At 38.3% G+C, this 19,216-nt stretch overlaps 1 protein-coding gene across 2 annotated transcripts in view; it reads right to left on the bottom strand.

The window, feature by feature from the left end:
- Positions 1-19,216, bottom strand: part of ppp3ca (protein phosphatase 3, catalytic subunit, alpha isozyme) — a 205,037-nt gene that overhangs the window by 10,082 nt on the left and 175,739 nt on the right. For both annotated transcript variants that reach the window (XM_032576816.1, XM_032576815.1), the window contains exons 7-8: positions 1,769-1,846; positions 1,540-1,634 (exon numbers count right to left, since the gene is read on the bottom strand). In XM_032576816.1, coding sequence (XP_032432707.1) covers positions 1,540-1,634; positions 1,769-1,846 — 173 coding nt within the window. The remainder of the gene's footprint in view (positions 1-1,539; positions 1,635-1,768; positions 1,847-19,216) is intronic.

Here is a 19,216-nt window from a genome sequence, read left to right as displayed (position 1 = left end):
CAATCAAACTAAATCATACTGCATAAGACAAACACTTGATTGTTAAGATTTGGTTAATTTTTTTGTTTTAATGACATCTACATTTACTGCCATTGCTGATTTAAAAAAAAGTGTAGAGTTTTTGTGAAAATTAAAAAAAAAAAAGATTATGTTTACAGTCAGAGCCGCAAAAAACAACAGAAGCTGTGACAATTAGACCGGAAAAAGACACAAGATAACAGAGAGGATCACAAGGAAGATTCTGCTCCTGCAATAAAAGCTTAATTTATATCAAGGAATTTTTTAAAGGCACAGTTGTTGTATATTTAGATTTCAGGTCAAGAGAGTTATTCTTCTGCCTGCTTAACACAGTTATATGAGGTCTATTGAGGCATAAGAAGTCTATCTTTTTAATTATGAATTCACAACTGCATGATAAGGCGATGACAAGATTAATAAAGCATTCTCTTTGAAGTAAAAGTAAATGTGAGTTTGCATCCGACAATTTGCGATCACAAACTAATCACTAACACTATCCCAGAAAGATATTGGCAAATGACACTCTGACGACAACACAACAATTAAATTAATATAGCCGACTCAAAGTAACCCAGGTTTGAGCTGTTTGTAAGCAGTTAGTTAAAAATGCAATGAATTGAAAAATAACATCACTTTTCTGGCATCGTTACTCTAAAATCTACCACAAAATCACAACTTTTTAAATGAAGTCATAGAATACTCTTCTACCTTCTTATAGATACAAGGCTCTGTTTACATTTAATATTATATATTGGAAGAAACACAACGAGAAAAGAAAATGTAATATTCATCCACTAGGTGGCCTTGCTGAGGCCAGGGATTGCTGACACTGTTACATCAAGAGGCATAAAGCCACATGGAGATAGTCAGCAATGCTGACAGTCCCTCCCACGCTCCTCATCTCCCATAGCCCATGGCAACCAAGACACAGATCTGAGAACACAAACAAACGGGGGCTCCCTGATGCTTTGTTATGCCTGTTCACAGCTAAATGCACTTATATTAACTCATACGCTTCAATTTGTTAGTTAAAATCATTTTCACGGAAAATCACAGGAAGTCTTGGTAATTATTTACAACTGACAGGGCTGCTTTTAGAGGATTCTCAAATGTCAGATTTCACTTTAGTGACACACAGTCCTGGAAAATTTAGCAAACAACTGTGAAATTGTGCAAAAAATAAAATCTGAACTGAAATGTATTTAAAAAAGCATGGGTACTTCAACTATGAGAGACAATTATTTAAGACACTTCTCTTTTACACCATTAGACTACTATTTTACAATTTTTAAATATAATTTAAAAAATATATGTTCTATTTCACCTTAGATAGTTGAATACATTATATGCACGAGGATGACACATTTAAAAGCTTCTTGTGATAGTGGGCCAATTTCTGAGACTCAAAAATCACCAAAAAGTGACTCTCTAATGTACAGAAATAAGACAAAGGTTAATGTAATTAAAGGTACAAAGAAGCAATGAAAACAAAAAACAGAAAATTAGAAAAAAAATTCTGACCTTTATTGTTGTAAACATCCAGGTAATTTGGCGCAGAGAAGATGGTTATGAGGGATGGGAATCCAGTTGTCTGACTTTTACGGTACATCCGGTAACTTCAGCATAGAAAGGAAGAAGTGAAGAAAAAACAGAAAGAAGTTAATTCAGAAATTAAAAGTCAAGTTGGATTTGTCTTTAGTCAAGAATTGTTTTATTATTTTTCGCAGACGTGCTTTGTGTTTCAACGTACCCAGCATCTTGTGCTTCATGTGCTCGGATAATTGATAATAGGTTATTGCTCTGTAGGAACTCACAAACAGCTGGATAACTGGAAAATAGAAGAAAACAACGGTGTCATGTGTAATAGTCATTGGGTTAAATCAGTTATATAATGCTGAAAACGCAAGTAGTTGATGTAAAAATATTCAAGGCTTTTATTTTGAAATTTTCAGTATGCTTCATTTCAAAGGGCCAAACTAATACCATGTGCTTTGGATGAAAAAGTCAAATAAAGCCAAAAAGAGCAATTACATGATGTAAAAATATTCAAGGCTTTTATTTTGAAAATTTTCAGTATGCTTCATTTCAAAGGGCCAAACTAATACCATGTGTAACAGTGCTTTGGATGAAAAAGTCAAATAAAGCCAAAAAGAGCAATTACATGATGTAAAAATATTCAAGGCTTTTATTTTGAAATTTTCAGTATGCTTCATTTCAAAGGGCCAAACTATACCATGTGTAACAGTGCTTTGGATGAAAAAGTCAAATAAAGCCAAAAAACAGCAATTACCTGATGTAAAAATATTCAAAGCTTTTATTTTGAAATTTTCATCAAGCTTAATTTTAAATTGCCACACTAATCCCATGTGTAACAATTGCTGGGTTAAATCAGTTATATAAAGCTCAAAAGAGCAATTTTCTGATGTGAAAATATTCAAGGCTTTTATTTTGAAATTTTTGTTAAGCTTCATTTCAAAGGGCCAAACTAATACCATGTGTAACAGTGCTTTGGATGAAAAAGTCAAATAAAGCCAAAAAGAGCAATTACATGATGTAAAAATATTCAAGGCTTTTATTGTGAAATTTTTGTTAAGCTTCATTTTAAAGTTCAAAACTAATCCCATGTGTAACAGTGCTTGGATGAAAAAGTCATACAAAGCCAAAAACAGCAATTACATGATGTAAAAATATTCAAGGCTTTTATTTTGAAATTTTCAGTATGCTTCATTTCGGCTTTTATTTTGAAATTTTCAATATGCTTAATTTTTAAAGTTCCAAACTAATCCCATGTGTAACAGTTTACTGAGTTAAATCAGTTATATACAGCCCATAGCAGCACGTAGTTCTAAAGGCCAGTTCTCAGTCCTGATCTGTTTTCAACTGAGGATAGATAGAACTACAATGATGCGTATTTGTAGTACAAATCAGCAGCCAATAGCCTCTTGAGTTCCGTTGCTATGGCAAATAATGGTCTCAGCAGGGTGTGAGCTCTGAGCTCTGAGGCTGTCAAACACACAATTGTGTGTTTGAGCAAACACGTTTTACTGAAAAGAAGGCATTGGAAACAAATCCTTCCTGTTCGGGAACCGTAATACATATTCGAAAAGCGTTTGTAGCGTATGACAGTTCAATGTGTCTTCTGCGATAGTCCCCGAGATTCATATCTGTACCTCACTCAGAACATTTACAGCGATGAGAGAAAGAAATGTTGTGCCCAGATCTGAACCGAGATGGGCTGTCACTCTAATTTGAAGAAAAATGAGAAACTTTGGGTCGCTTAGAGGCAAATTGTGGACAAACCGTAACTGGTATCGACGAGCCGTCTTCACTTTCGAAGAGATCACAGACATATCTACAAAATGAAATTTGAATGGCATTTCTAGGTGAATTTGTGACGACACAGAAATCCTCAAAAATAGGGTATTTCTAGGATTTTTCCCATTGACTTATAATGGGGTTTTTTTCGTAGTTTTTTGCGAATTATGTCGCCACGTTAAGCCCAATCCCACCACAAGTAATAGCTCCAATGGCGTGAATTTTCTGCACGTTTTGATACCTCATTTGTAGGTGTGCACCAAGCGGTATGAGCCGCATTAACGGTTACGGAAGAATAAAGAATATTAAAGAGACGCTTCTCTCCGACAATAGTAATAGGTTCCTGCCATTGCTTTGCATGGCAGGCCCCAACTAGAAAATTTCGGAAGAAATTTAGCCGGGGCCTGCCAAGGCGCGCCCGTCGGGCTTGGGCCCGGCGTCGTCACGCCACAAATCGGCGTCGACGCTAAAGAACGCCGCGACGTAATCAGTGGCACGCGGAGAACCGCAAGAACGTTAAGCGAGGCGGACGTGCACCATTCAGTACGATTTTAAAATGTTGTCAAGGCTTTTATTTTGGAAGTTTTGTTAAACTTCATTTCAAAGGGCCAAACTAATCCCATGCGTAACAGTCATTGGGTTAAAATAGTTATATAATGCTCAAAACACAAGTAGCTGACGTAAAAATATTCAAGGCTTTTATTTTGAAATGTTTGTTAAGCTTCATTTCAAAGCGCCAAACTAATCCTATGTTTATCAGTGCTTTGGATGAAAACGTCAAATAAAGCCAAAAAGAGCAGTTACGTCATGTAAAAATATTCAAGGCTTTTATTTTGAAATTTTCAGTATGCTTCATTTCAAAGGGCCAAACTAATACCATGTGTAACAGTGCTTTGGATGAAAAAGTCAAATAAAGCCAAAAAGAGCAATTACGTCATGTAAAAATATTCAAGGCTTTTATTTTGAAATTTTCAGTATGCTTCATTTCAAAGGGCCAAACTAATACCATGTGTAACAGTGCTTTGGATGAAAAAGTCAAATAAAGCCAAAAAGAGCAATTACGTCATGTAAAAATATTCAAGGCTTTTATTTTGAAATTTTCAGTATGCTTCATTTCAAAGGGCCAAACTAATACCATGTGTAACAGTGCTTTGGATGAAAAAGTCAAATAAAGCCAAAAAGAGCAATTACGTCATGTAAAAATATTCAAGGCTTTTATTTTGAAATTTTCAGTATGCTTCATTTCAAAGGGCCAAACTAATACCATGTGTAACAGTGCTTTGGATGAAAAAGTCAAATAAAGCCAAAAAGAGCAATGACCTGATGTAAAAATATTCAAGGCTTTTATTTTGAAATTTTCATCAAGCTTAATTTTAAATTGCCACACTAATCCCATGTGTAACAATTGCTGGGTTAAATCAGTTATATACAGCTCAAAAGAGCAATTTTCTGATGTAAAAATATTCAAGGCTTTTATTTTGAAATTTTTGTTAAGCTTCATTTCAAAGGGCCAAACTAATCCCATGTGTAACAGTTACTGAGTTAAATCAGTTATATACAGCCCATAGCAGCAAGTAGTTATAAAGGCCAGTTAAGTCCTGATCTGTTTCAACTGAGGATAGATAGAACTACAATGATGCGTATTTGTAGTCCAAATCAGCAGCCAATAGCCTCTTGAGATCCGTTGCTATGTTAAATAAGTTTCACACCAAGGTGTGAAGTGTCAGTGAGACAGCCTGAGAGCCTCAGAAAATCCTGTCGCATGACTTTGCTCTGAAGCACCGTGACAGAAAACCGTACGGTCTAGATAAATTTCGAAAACATTTTACCGGAGCAGACAGGCGTATCAATGTCAGGACCGATTTTGATACTAATCGTGCGATATTTGTGGCCGTGATGGCGATTTCAAAAATGATTTGGGTTGAAAAAGTTGTCTTGATCTCTCACTCTAATCAGCGAGAGAAGCCCTCTAACTTTAGGAAAAATGAGAAACTTTGGGTCGCTTAGAGGCAAATTGTGGACAAACCGTAACTGGTATCGACGAGCCGTCTTCACTTTCGAAGAGATCACAGACGTATCTACAAAATGAAATTTGAATGGCATTTCTAGGTGAATTTGTGACGACACAGCAAATCCTCAAAAATAGGGTATTTCTAGGATTTTTCCCATTGAGTTATAATGGGGTTTTTTTTCGTAGTTTTTTTGCGAATTATGTCGCCACGTTAAGCCCAAATCCCACCAGAAGTAATAGCTCCAATGGCTGTGAATTTTCTGCACGTTTTGATACCTCATTTGTAGGTGTGCACCCAGCGGTATGAGCCGCATTAACGGTTACGGAAGAAAAATAAAGAATTATAATAATATTAAAGAGACACTTTGTTGGGTGTAGAGTAATAGGTTCCTGCCATTGCTTTGCATGGCAGGCCCCAACTAGAAAATTTCGGAAGAAATTTAGCCGGGGCCTGCCAAGGCGCGCCCGTCGGGCTCGGGCCCGGCGTCGTCACGCCACAAATCGGCGTCGACGCTAAAGGACGCCGCGACGTAATCAATGGCACGCGGAGAACCGCAAGAACGTTAAGCGAGGCGGACGTGCACCATTCGGTACGATTTAAAATTTTTGTCAAGGCTTTTATTTTGGAAGTTTTGTTAAACTTCATTTCAAAGGGCCAACCTAATCCCATGAATAACAGTCATTGGATAAAATCAGTTATATAGTGCTCAAAACAGCAATAATCTCATGTAAGAATTCTCAAGGCTTTTATTTTGAAATTTTCAGTATGCTCCATTTTAAAGTTCTGAACGAATCCCATGTGTAACAGTGCTTTGGATAAAAAAGTCACATAAAGCCAAAAAGCGCAATTACCTGATGTAAAAATATGCAAGGCTTTTATTTTGAAATTATTATTATGCTCCATTTTAAAGTTCCGAACTAATCCCATGTGTAACAGTGCTTTGGATGAAAAAGTCATATACGGCCAAAAAGAGCAATTGCATGACGTAAAAATATTCAAGGCTTTTATTTTGAAATTATTATTATGCTCCATTTTAAAGTTCCTAACAAATCCCATGTGTAACAGTGCTTTGGATGAAAAAGTCATATACGGCCAAAAAGAGCAATTACATGACGTAAAAATATTCAAGGCTTTTATTTTGAAATTTTCAGTATGCTTCATTTCAGAGGGCCAAACTATTCCATTGTGTAACAGTGCTTTGGATAAAAAAGTCACATAAAGCCAAAAAGCGCAATTACCTGATGTAAAAATATTCAAGGCTTTTATTTTGAAATTATTATTATGCTCCATTTTAAAGTTCCGAACTAATCCCATGTGTAACAGTGCTTTGGATGAAAAAGTCATATAAAGCCAAAAAGAGCAATTACATGATGTAAAAATATTCAAAGCTTTTATTTTGAAATTTTTGTTAAGCTTCATTTCAAAGGGCCAAACTAATACCATGTGTAACAGTGCTTTGGATGAAAAAGTCAAATAAAGCCAAAAACAGCAATTACCTGATGTAAAAATATTCAAGGCTTTTATTTTGAAATTATTATTATGCTTAATTTTAAAGTTCCAAACTAATACCATGTGTAACAGTTCCTGAGTTAAATCAGTTATATACAGCCCATAGCAGCAAATAGTTCTAAAGGCCAGTTCAGTCCTGATCTGTTTCAACTGAGGGTTCCACTATAGATAGAACTACAATGATGCGTATCTGTAGTCCAAACCAGCAGCCAATAGCCTCTTGAGATCCGTTGCTATGGCAAATAATGGTCTCAGCAGGGTGTGAGCTCTGAGCTCTGAGCTGTCAAACACACAATTGTGTGTTTGAGCAAACACATTTTACTGAAAAGAAGCATTGGAAACAAATCCTTCCTGTTCGGGAACCGTAATACATATTCGAAAAGCGTTTGGAGCGTATGACAGGCCTATGTGTCTTCTGCGATAGTCCCGAGATTCATATCTGTACCTCACTCAGAACATTTACAGTGATGAGAGAAAGAAATGTTGTGCCCAGATCTGAAATTCTATTCAAATACATGGGAGAGAGCCTCAGACAGCCTCAGAAAATCCTGTCGCATGACTTTGCTCTGAAGCACCGTGACAGAAAACCGTACGGTCTAGATAAATTTCGAAAACATTTTACCGGAGCAGACAGGCGTATCAATGTCAGGACCGATTTTGATACTAATCGTGCGATATTTGTGGGCGTGATGGCGATTTCAAAAATGATTTGGGTTGAAAAAGTTGTCTTCATCTCTCACTCTAATCAGCGAGAGAAGCACTGTAATTTTCGGAAAAATGAGAAACTTTGGGTCGCTTAGAGGCAAATTGTGGACAAACCGTAACTGGTATCGACGAGCCGTCTTCACTTTCGAAGAGATCACAGACGTATCTACAAAATGAAATTTGAATGGCATTTCTAGGTGAATTTGTGACGACACAGAAAATCCTCAAAAATAGGGTATTTCCAGGATTTTTCCCATTGACTTATAATGGGGTTTTTTTCGTAGTTTTTTGCGAATTATGTCGCCACGTTAACCCCAAATCCCACCAAAAATAATAGCTCCAATGGCGTGAATTTTCTGCACGTTTTGATACCTCATTTGTAGGTGTGCACCCAGCGGTATGAGCCGCATTAACGGTGACGGAAGAAAAATAAAGAATTATAATAAAGAGACGCTTGTTGGGTGTAGAGTAATAGGTTCCTGCCATTGCTTTGCATGGCAGGCCCCAATTAAAGAGACGCTTCTCTCCGACAATAGTAATAGGTTCCTGCCATTGCTTTGCATGGCAGGCCCCAATAACGCCAAATTAAAAGAAGAAAGAAGAAACAGCGCACTTTGTCTCAAAATGTAACTATGCAAAACGGCTTCCGAAATGTGTAACGTTATAAAAACTGATTAGAAATCTGCTTTTAACATGCTACTTGAGTAAAAATGTTACTTGAGTACATTTTAATTGTAAAAACTAAATGCAGTAACTTTAAACGATTAGCCTTCTCACCGTTGAAAACAACGTCTGTTCCTCCATTATGGTGCCAAACATGCTAGCTAGCTTGTTAAGGTGGGGGAGGGGGAGCTTGGGCTGAGGCCAAAAAACTCAATTAAATAAAAGAGTAGCTTGTATTCTACGGCCACTATATAACGGTATGACGTTAGTCACATTAAATTGTGACATTGAGACTACTTTTTCAATCATTGCAATGCATTTAGTCAAATCAAAGACGACATAGATTGACTTCGAATAACTTAATTGACTTGCTGTACAGTAAAGTTGCTATGTTTGGTAATTTGCAGTAACTTAAGACAATGTTTAACTGCTACAGACACTTGAATTGTTTAACTAAGAACAATTAAAACATGTCTTACCTTTAAGCAAACGGTAGTCCATGAAATGCCAAGCAGACTCGGTGTTCCTGTGATGAAAATGCCTTGGGCGGAAAAATCAAGGCCTCCCAAATGAGTAAAATGTATCAATTTTCTGCACTTTTGACTTTACCAATGAAAATAAATAAATTCTACTTATTGTTTTTCTGCTGATTTTATTTAAATAAAAACAGAGTAAAATGCAATTAAAAAAATGTTCAAATTTGGTTAATTCAGCTCAGTGAGATTCCAAACTGCACACAGTCTTTTTTATTATGTATAGTTTGCTCTTATTTATTTAGTAAATATTAATTAACCCTGATCACAGTTTTTTCAGTGTAGGAATGTAAAGGTATGTGTAAGATTGGAATGATTTGTATACTAAACCATTGATTTTCATTAAAATCAATGCAACAAATCTAGGTACTTGTTCTTCGTTTCACTTATATTCTAAACCCAGAGTTTAGAATATAAACTCTGGGGGTAATTATACCCCCAGAGTTAAGATGTGAGTTATCACTCACATCTTAACCCCAGTGAGCTACCACTGCTGTTAAGATGTTTATTTTATATAGCAATACCATAGCATAAACCTAACTTTGCCAAAGTACAACTAACTTATTACCTCACATACCTGATTTTTCTGTGGTGAAATGGTTAAAAAAAAAATTTTTTTTAAGTGTTTTGAGTCCCAATATTTACAGTTTAAATTTATGAAACTATAGCTTTTTTCTGTCTCTGTATCTAGTAAGGAAGCAAAAACTAACAAGAAGAAAACAGAGTTTAGCAACCGACATGCTACATGTTCAGACATGATATAGCTTTTATTTCCAATTTCCCAGTGCCACATTTAAAAAAAGGGATATTTGTTTTTCCTTATCAGAAGGAAGTGAAACGAAGCCGCTCTGTTCTGTATAAAATAAAATTGGATGTTTTCAGTTTATAAAACCAAAAACTTCTTAGCTTTTTTTTGGTTTCTCAAAATCTGATTTGTCTTGTTTTTGTGGCTCACTCCGTTTGGTGATTTCTGTGTGTGCGTGTGTTTGATTTGTGTGAGTATGGAAATGAAGAGCAGATAAAGACGGTAACTCCACAGACTAGTGGAAAAGTCTCCAGGGGCGAAAAGCCACTACAATCAACTAAACGGAGATGGCATTAACTCCCCACTGGGATTCAGGCCTATGACTGTGTGTTTGCGTGTCTGCGTGCGGGGGTGTGCGTGTGTGTGTGTTGTGTTTCCGAAGCGTCTTCTTTGCATTTTGCGCCATTAACTCGAAGAAGAAAGAGACTGTACATTCTGTATTTGGTGTTTGTATTTGCATGTGTTCGTGCTTCTGTATCCGCATATTTGACAATGTCTTCTGACTCTTTTAATCAAACACTCGTGTTTCTTCTGTCTTTAATTATGCATAACTTAATGATGCAGAGAGCTTTGTTGTTTGTGTTAAAATACTCTGGTGAAGTAGAACTGTTAAAACTTTTTCTTTTTTTTTTTTACAAAAACCTCAACACACTAAAGCAGGGGTCGGGAACGTATGGCTCGTGAGCCAGGTGTGGCTCTTTTGATGATTGCATCTGGCTCGCAGATAAAACATAAAATATTTAATTTGGATGGATTAAAACAAGTTTTTATCCATCCATCGATTTTCCACCGCTCATGTCCTGTTCAGGGTTGCTATTGGCTGCAGGAGCAGTCCATTATTTTAATTGGATGATAATAGCCTACGTTGGCTGTTGCTGGGTAAACAAGTAAATGCCCCCTTTTGAATCAGTCTGCTCAGGCATTAGCTCAAAGCTAACCCTTCGACGAAGAAGATGGCGAAAAGAAAAAAAGACGAGGAGTATCGTACATTTCAGGACGAATGGACCGAAGAATTTCCCTTTGTGGAGAGAGCAGTTTCTGCGGTGTGTCTAATTTGCAACGACAAAATTGCGTCGATGAAACAGTCGAATGTAAAGCGGCACTTCGACACACGCCATGCTACCTTTGCATCAAAATACCCGGCGGGAGACAGCAGAAAGAAAGCGTGCCAAGAGTTACTGAGCAGCACCATGTTTGGATCTACGTATGCATGTGAGCAGTCATTCTCACATCTTAACAACATCAAGTCCAACCTACGATCACGTTTAACGGATGAAAGCCTCAACGCTTGCATGAAGCTTAATCTTACCAAGTACCAACCAGACTACAAAGCCATCAGCAAATTCATGCAGCACCAGAAGTCGCATTAATGGTGAGTATTATAACAACATTATTTAAAAGAATAAATTCAGAGGCTTATTATACTCACATTTAGTTGAATTCAGTCTTAAAATATATTATATGGCTCTCACTGAAATAAATATCCAAATATTTTTGCTTTCATGGCTCTCTGAGTCAAAAAGGTTCCCGACCCCTGCACTAAAGACTGGAATAAGATGAAGTCAGCATTTTGGTCAAAGCTCTATAAACTGTTGGAGCTGAAGATGGTCAAAATGGTAACTTGAGGTTGCTAGAGCGCTGCAATTGAGTAGACGCTTTTCTGTGAGGCTCCATGATATCTCCTCAAATTTTGTTTTTAAATACAACGCACTTGGTCTTTAATTCAATCTTGTTCAATCTTATTTTTCAAACTGAGGAAAAAGGACAGCGCACAGAAGGAGACAGCTCAACTGAGCTCCGGAGCTAGCAATGAAGCTATTTTATCTGCTGTTACTGCTCAGGGGGTGCAAGTCGCCAAACTTTTTTATCTTATTGATGGCCTGAAGAAGTGAATGGAGGGTCGACTCAACGCTATTGAAGCTTCCCTTGCTCCCATGCAAAAACAACGGGAAATAGAGAGCAGAGTTGACATCATTTAATAAGTCATCTCATCTGCTGACGGCCGCATCTTGGCCCTCAAGGCCTCCTGTGTTCGGGGAAGCTAACGCCCTGTTGAAAGGGAAACTAAGTGATCTGGAAAGTTGGTCTCGCAGGTGCAACATAAGACTGCTTAATTAGCATTAAAGAGGGCGGAGAACAGGGTTGCCCTACTGACTTTCTTTCATGGCTGTTACCGGAGGTATTCGGGAAGGATAACTTTGTCAAGCCCAATAAGATTGACCATGCCCACTGTAGTCTTAGGCCTAAACCACAACCTAAGGAGAGGCCACAAGCTATCATCGCGAAGATCCACAACAACAGGGACATGGCTAACATACTACGTCTCAGCCGCCAGCATTCAGCCTTGATGTACAACAGAGCCTGTGTATCAACATTTCCTGACTACACAGCTGAAGTTGTGTCACTGCGGATGGCCTACAACAATGTGAGGAAGAAGCTAACTGAGGCGGGCACTAAGTGCTCGCTACGTTATCCAGCCAAGCTGCAGTTTGTACACAGCATTGTTAAGACTTTTCTCTCCCCACTAGAGGGTGAACATTCCGCTAGCTCCATCTCTAGAGCTCCATCTAGGTTCAGGAGATATCTGAACCTAGGCTGACTGATCTTTTTCACTTTTTTATTTTATTTTTTTCTTTTCCTCTTATTGAAGTCTGACAGTGTCTTTCCATCTACCGTTCTGAATGTACTCTGACAGTGCTCCTTCCAGGCCAGTCATTGTTTCAGTATCAATATTTCTTTAAACGCTAGCCTACTTTTCCAATTAAATTATTTAGCTCAAAAAATGGATTGACAACTGGCGGTTACTTCCACTCTTATTAATTGGTCGTATTAATATTATCAAAATGGTTGTACTTCCTATTCCTATTTAGAGCACATAACAGTCATTTTTCATTCAGAGGCCAGAGTAGAAGCTAACATCAAGCAGAGCTCACAGTTTGACCAACTTGTTACAAAATGTAACTGAATATGGTAGATGGCCGAAGCAGGACTCAACTATAATAAATCACAAATTTATTGCTCAAAATTCCCTCTGCATGTTGCATTCCTACTGGCTACCATTCAACATTGCACTTAAAATCATTCAACCTCCACTTCAAACCAGGGTTATTGGCAAAATATACAACAAGGAGCTGTTTTAAGTAAATCGATCAAGCTCAATTTTACAACGCAACATTCAACACAAATTAAACTTTGATTTGAGTCACAAAGTGATTCATCTCCCTTCATGACTTGTACTTGGTATAACACCATTAGCTGTTAAGTTATTTTTTAACAAGTAGGTTTTAAAATATTAAATTGATCAATTGCTACAATGCCATTTAAGTCATAACACATGACAAAGGTTTTGATTTTTGATCATGTAGGTGCTCAACAATGTTCATTTGAACAGCATTTCCTTGAAAGAAGGACTGCATGTAGGAACGTTCCAAAAATATTTTCATCCATATGGAAATACAAGAACAGCCTAGAACACAATTTTTATTCCCCCAGACCTATAAGTGGCGCTAAACATGCACAGGACATAAGCAAAAAGCCTCCATACGAAGTTAGCCGTGAACACAAGAAAACAAGAATAGCGAACAACAATGCACAAGTGGAATTTTTGTGTAGAATGATGATAAAGTCAAACTTCTTTTATGTTTCTGCCGCTTGAGCACGACCGTGATCATGTAGTCTGCCTTTTTTTTCCTGAATATGACGCTTTTGGGGTTACGTGTCAGGTCAGTGGTTGGGCCAATACATCAGCATTTTCACAAAAAGAGTGTTTTTTCATATCCACATGAAAACACAAAAGTTAAGTTTTCACTCTGGAACGTGTTTAAAAAAAACCCAAAACATTTACTATTTTTTTTGTGGACAGAGCCATAGTCTGGGTTGATAACATTAAAATAGTTCTTCCAGAAGAACAACTTATAAATCCATTTTCAGGATTATCAGTGTCAGATTTGATTAATTTAGAATGATTTAATACACAAACAGAATAAGGCTCCTTATCCTCAAATCTCTTCAACTCTTTGGATTGTTGACATGGTTCTTCCTCCTCATTTCCTGTTCTTTTGTTTTGGTGGCTCCAGTTTGACCCATTCAGTAACAACCGGCCGCATCTCATTAAACACAACCTTTCTGTGTCTTAATGAAGCTACTGGTTGGAATAACTAGTCAGTAGCACATCTTCACCTCCATCCACAGACAACAGGAGAAGGAAAACCATCTCATTAGTCTGATGGTTAGTGTTGTTACTGCCAGCTCTGTCACTGTCAACCAAAACTTACATCATTAGAGGGCTGAAGTTGTTCGAGGTAAACCAGTTGGTTAGGATGACAGAAACTTTTCCTCTTCCTCATGTTTGCTTGTGTAACAGTGTTTTAAATAGGCAGTTACTCTTCACATTGATAACTGTCTTAAAATCTGTGTTTGTGAAATTATATTTTAAATATAAGCAGGTGATGAACAAGATATTTCTACAGTTCAACCAATGATTCTAGTATATTAGGTAATAAATCTCCTCCCAACTGTAGGTACACTTGTTCATGTGCCTGTTAACACAAATGAAAGATTATCTAATCATATGGTAGCAAGTACCTATAAGTATCTGATGGAGACTTAGCATGAAAATTGAGAAAAAAAGAGGCTTTAAGAGACGTTGGAATAGTTGCTGATCCAGATGGACTGGGATTTTCTTGCACAGCCTTTTCATGAGTTAATAGAAAATGGTCGCCAAAAGACTAAACCTTCAGTGACCGTCTATAGCGTAGTCAAAACTAACCACTGGAATACCACACCTTGAGACAGAAGCAGCAGAAAAGCGCAGATGATGTAATTTCTGTTGGCTAATGAGAGTGCCAATGAGCTTTTCTGTTGTTCAACAACACATACAGTGCTCAGTCATTATCACATAGATAATAAAGATTCCTAATATAGCAGTAATAAACTATTGAGTTACAGATCATGTCCCCTGGTGCAAGAATAATGATAGCAACAATATCCTGTAACTCCCAACATGACTGGTAAAACTTATATTAGCTGCCAGCTTACTAAAGCTAACAATAATAGCTAACATTTAACAACTACACACACAGGGATAAACGGTCGACCTTCCCCACATTAGCACAGATCTCTCCGTAAGCTCATACATTGCTATGCTGTACTTGTCCATTTTTACCTGTTCTTCAGACGGTAAATCTGGACACTTTTGGTTTCTTTGTACCAGCTAAGGAATGTTTTAAACAACACAGTCAACTTTACCATTAATGCTGATGTTATCCATTTCTTTATGACCAAAGTTTGCCCACATTCTGATGGCTACCTCCCACTCAAACGTCTCATTGTAATTTCCAATGAGTTCCTATATATTACAACTAATAGCTACTATTCTCAACACTTGCCAGATATAAATATAACAGCTTACCTATGGGATATGGTCAAACAGCAAATTTACATAATGGATGTGCATCAATGTCTCAACTGCATTGAATTCTCTGCAGCTCAGGAGATGAGGAATTGCTTTGCAAACCAGAGTGTCACTGCGCATACACATTAGTTTGTCTGTGAAATTACTACACAAACACTGACTGTTGAATAAATCACTGATTCATGATTTGAGAGATCTGTAATGAGGGCAGTGACTACAAATTTGGGTAAAATAAAGACTTCATAAATACCAGGTTGATCTATTATATTTAGAAGTCCAAAGTTTAAAGAAAAAAATGGATCTACTATTGTATCTAAAATGATTGTAAACTTAATTCAGATGAGAAATGCATCTGCTGTCCAGTTGTGTTTGATGGATTTGCAAACTTTCTGGTTTCCAACATCAGTTCACACCCATACCACTAGGCAGGAGGTTGAGAAAGCTCAATGTTCAACTCAAAGGTAAAGCTAACTCGTCAATGTGTCGGATGAAAGAACTACAAACAACTGTTATTTCAATCTGGAGAGACTCAGACGGAAAAAACAGCGATTAAAAAGGTTTATTGACATGCATGAATTTAAAGTTCTTTGGCGCTCGGGCCCTGGCTGAGGACATCGAGCTGTGAATTGCAATAAGCTCGAATGAGCATTCCCGATGTAGGTTAGGAATGTCATCCCCTGGGACCCGACACTGGTGGTGGAGGTCGGTGAAGGATGCGAGCCTGGAGAGCCAGGAGAGTGGAGGTGGAGAAGGGGTGGAGGAGGGTTGAGCGCAGCTGGAAAGTGGAAGATGCCATGGATGGAGGTCCTTATCAACTGGGGTTTGGTCGGTGATTGGACATGACGTGGCTTGGTCCAGCGTTGATAGGTCGGCGGCGATGATTATTTACTTGCAGAGTATCATAATGTTGGAGAAAAACAAATGAGGAATTCTGTGAATCCATAGAAAAACAAAAATTTGTTTTCCTTCATGAGGTGTCAGTCTGCACAATCTCTATTTTAGTCTGAATGATGAATATGTTGTTTTCAGGATGCAGCTCATTCATTTCCACCTCCTGTAAACTGGAGTGAGTCAGGAGCAGACTCTGATATGTGCCTTCCAACAATCTGCTCCCCTGCTGTCTCTTCATCTCGAGTAATTTCCTCACCTCACTAAGTTCATAATTATAAGTCTGTGCAGTCATTATTAGTGCTTCAAAACAAACAACAGAGCCCCTGCAGCTGAGAAGCCAAGCATGACTGCCTAAATACTCTTCTTTTCCTTTTATTAGCTGGCTTATTAACATTTTAGCCATCAGGGCTTTAAAGAACCAGGCTGCCACACAAGAGATGAGACTCAATATCCAAAAGATTATTAGAACTAAGTGGGACATTATTAAAGAATGAATGTGAGGACTTTGAGAGCTGAGTGAGAAATCAAGCTTTAAAAGTTTGATAATCCCTCCTACAGCCATTCTAGTACAAAGGGGAATGCTGAAGTGCAATACCAAATCAATAAAAAGACTGTATGGAAGACTAGTGTGAGGGAGTATGTCAAAAATATTTTGTCATATTTAATTTCATATCTTCTAAGCTCATGCTGGGCTGCATGTATGAGGAGTTGGTAGCACTGTTGACTTATAGCACAAATGTCTTGGGTTCGAATCCCAGCCTGGAGTCCTTCTGCATGTTTAACATGGTTGGGTTCTCTCTGGGTAATCCAACTTCCTCTCACAGTCCTAAAACTGGTCAACTGGGTGTACCCCGCCCCCACCCAATGACCGCTGAAGACAGGCCACAGCAGCACCCTGCAAGGATGGGTAGGGATAGACAATGGATGTGTAACATTTAAGCAACCAGCCAGAACCCAATATGCATCCAAGACAAGAGATCAATAGTCAAGTGTTTATTTTGAAATAATGAGATGGTGTCAAAGGGTATCCATAGGGTGTGATTTCACTGGTATGTCTGGAACACAAAAACAGAGGTGAGAGTCATGATCGGATGAAAAAAACAGAGAAAACACAAAAAGAGATTTATCAGGAATGGGGGAGCTACAGGGACCAAGAATCCAGCCTTGTGAGGTTTGGGTGAGTGGAAACTTGAAGGGCTTAGGGCCTCAGGGGGATTCACAAATGACAGACTAACCAACAGACTATACACTCCTGATCAAAATCTTAAGACCAGTCAAAAAATTGCAAGAATTTGCATTTTGCACTATTGGATCTTAAGAAGGTTCTAAGTAGATCTTCACAATGTTAAAAGAAGAAATCAGCGTAAGAGACAAAACCTTTTGAGCGGGGAATTAATTGAAAACTGCATTTATACTTAAACATGATTTTTTCAGCTGATCAAAAGTTTAAGACCATAGCTCAAAAAAACCCGAAAACCCCCCAAAACAGAAACAAATTGTCAAAAAAAAGGACTCAGTAATGAGTAGCTCCACCATTCTTGTTGATGACTTCAAACAATCGTTTAGGCATGCTTGATGCCAGTGTTTCCAGGAGGCTAGTGGGAACGTTGCTCCAAGTGTTGAAGATGGCTTCACGAAGGGCATCCACTGTCTGGAACTGATGTCCATTTTTGTAAACTTCCCTTGCCATCCATCCCCAAATGTTCTCAATTGGGTTTAGATCCGGGGAACATGCAGGATGGTCCAAAAGAGTGATGTTATTCTCTTGGAAGATCTCCTTTGTCAGGCGGGCATTGTGAACTGCAGCATTGTCCTGTTGAAAAACCCAATCATTACCACACAGACGAGGGCCCTCAGTCATGAGGGATGCCCGCTGCAACATCTCCACATAGCCAGCTGCTGTTTGCTGTTTAAATAAGGAGCAGCACAGTGAAGGTGAGGATAATGAGTAATCAACCTGAGGGAGGGACAGTAAGCAGCACAATCAAGGTAGAGCTGAAATCATGACAGGATGGATGAAAAAACTCAAGCTTTTTAATATTTAAAAGTACTGAGAGCTTAGTGAGAGGTGTCTGTTATTGCGCAATAGCCAGCCCCGCCCTTTCCTCACAACTCTCTTGGGCCGACTACTGACCAGTTCTCTGTCTAACAGGTCCGGAAAGTCTCTGGGACCTGGGTATTACCCTGAGAGAGATCCATAAGAGACAATCTATTTAAACTGGTAGCGAAAGCGATTCGTCTAGCTCTAACTACCTTCAATCCAGGAGCTACGACCCTTTGCAGTTAAGAAACAATCAGCTGAGTAGCCCTCGCAGCTGCATAATCCCAATAACCGCTCCTGTTAACGGTAGCTCGCTTTCTAATATATAACTCGCTCTTGGAACCGGCTAGATTAAATTTAGTGACTTAGATGTAAGTCCCAGGGTCATTATTTACTCTCACCAAAGGAAATTATGAAGCCTCCTTTTTACTGGAATCATGTACATTAGTTTTACCTTAATTAAAAGAACTGAAAAATAGTCAAATGACTCAATTAATTCCAATGTCCACCAACCTCATTAGAATTTTATAGTATGAATTTATTAAGCACGCTTAAGCAGGGATATGCGACATACAAATCAATAATCAATTGTATATAATTCAAAAACAGTGTAATAGAATTTACATGTACAATCATACTACCCTGTCTCCTTTCACTAACTTATGTCGCAAGTTCTAAGATAGATTTTTAGGGAGCAGATTCAACTCACACCCAGTTGGAGATGGGTCTTGGCAACAGAAATATCCCGAGTCTTGGTCAGAGTCTTTGTCCTTAGATGGAAAAATCCTCCTTAGAATAGATGCAAAGCAGAGCGGGTCCAAATCCTTCGAAAACCCAGCTCTTTTATCCTTCCGGGACCTTTGTCTTTTCTCCAAGTCTGTTGCAGCGTTAGCGATCGTTGGGTGGAGGCAGGGTCGATGGTAGAATCAGGAACCGGGGCTGTGGCAATCGGATCTTGTCCTTTTCTTGGCGGCGCGGAGTCTTGACTTTCCCGTGGTTCCGAGCTGCGGACCTCTGCTGTCTCTCAATCTGCTTATCTATGTTGTCTCTCCTTCGACGCCGCGGATCAAGAACAGTTGGTTCCTCTTTTCAGCCTGTTTTTATACTTTTCACGTCCATTTGTGTGTATGTGGAGTTTGCTTTACTATTTTTTTTCTGAACTTCTGCTTTGTCTCCCCCATCTGTGTGTGTGGGACCTTGGTTTACTATTTTTTTATTTAACTTCTGCTTTGTTTTTCTGGAAAGTCCCGTCTCTCCCCAGCTTGCGACACTTCCTGTCAGCAGGGCTTCACCCATCATGCTGACTTTAAC

Source organism: Xiphophorus hellerii, chromosome 11, assembly GCF_003331165.1.
Source record: "Xiphophorus hellerii strain 12219 chromosome 11, Xiphophorus_hellerii-4.1, whole genome shotgun sequence".
In the NCBI taxonomy this organism is placed as follows: domain Eukaryota; kingdom Metazoa; phylum Chordata; class Actinopteri; order Cyprinodontiformes; family Poeciliidae; genus Xiphophorus; species Xiphophorus hellerii.
Note: the sequence above shows the minus strand (reverse complement) of the source record. Positions and strands in the feature narration are given on the sequence as shown.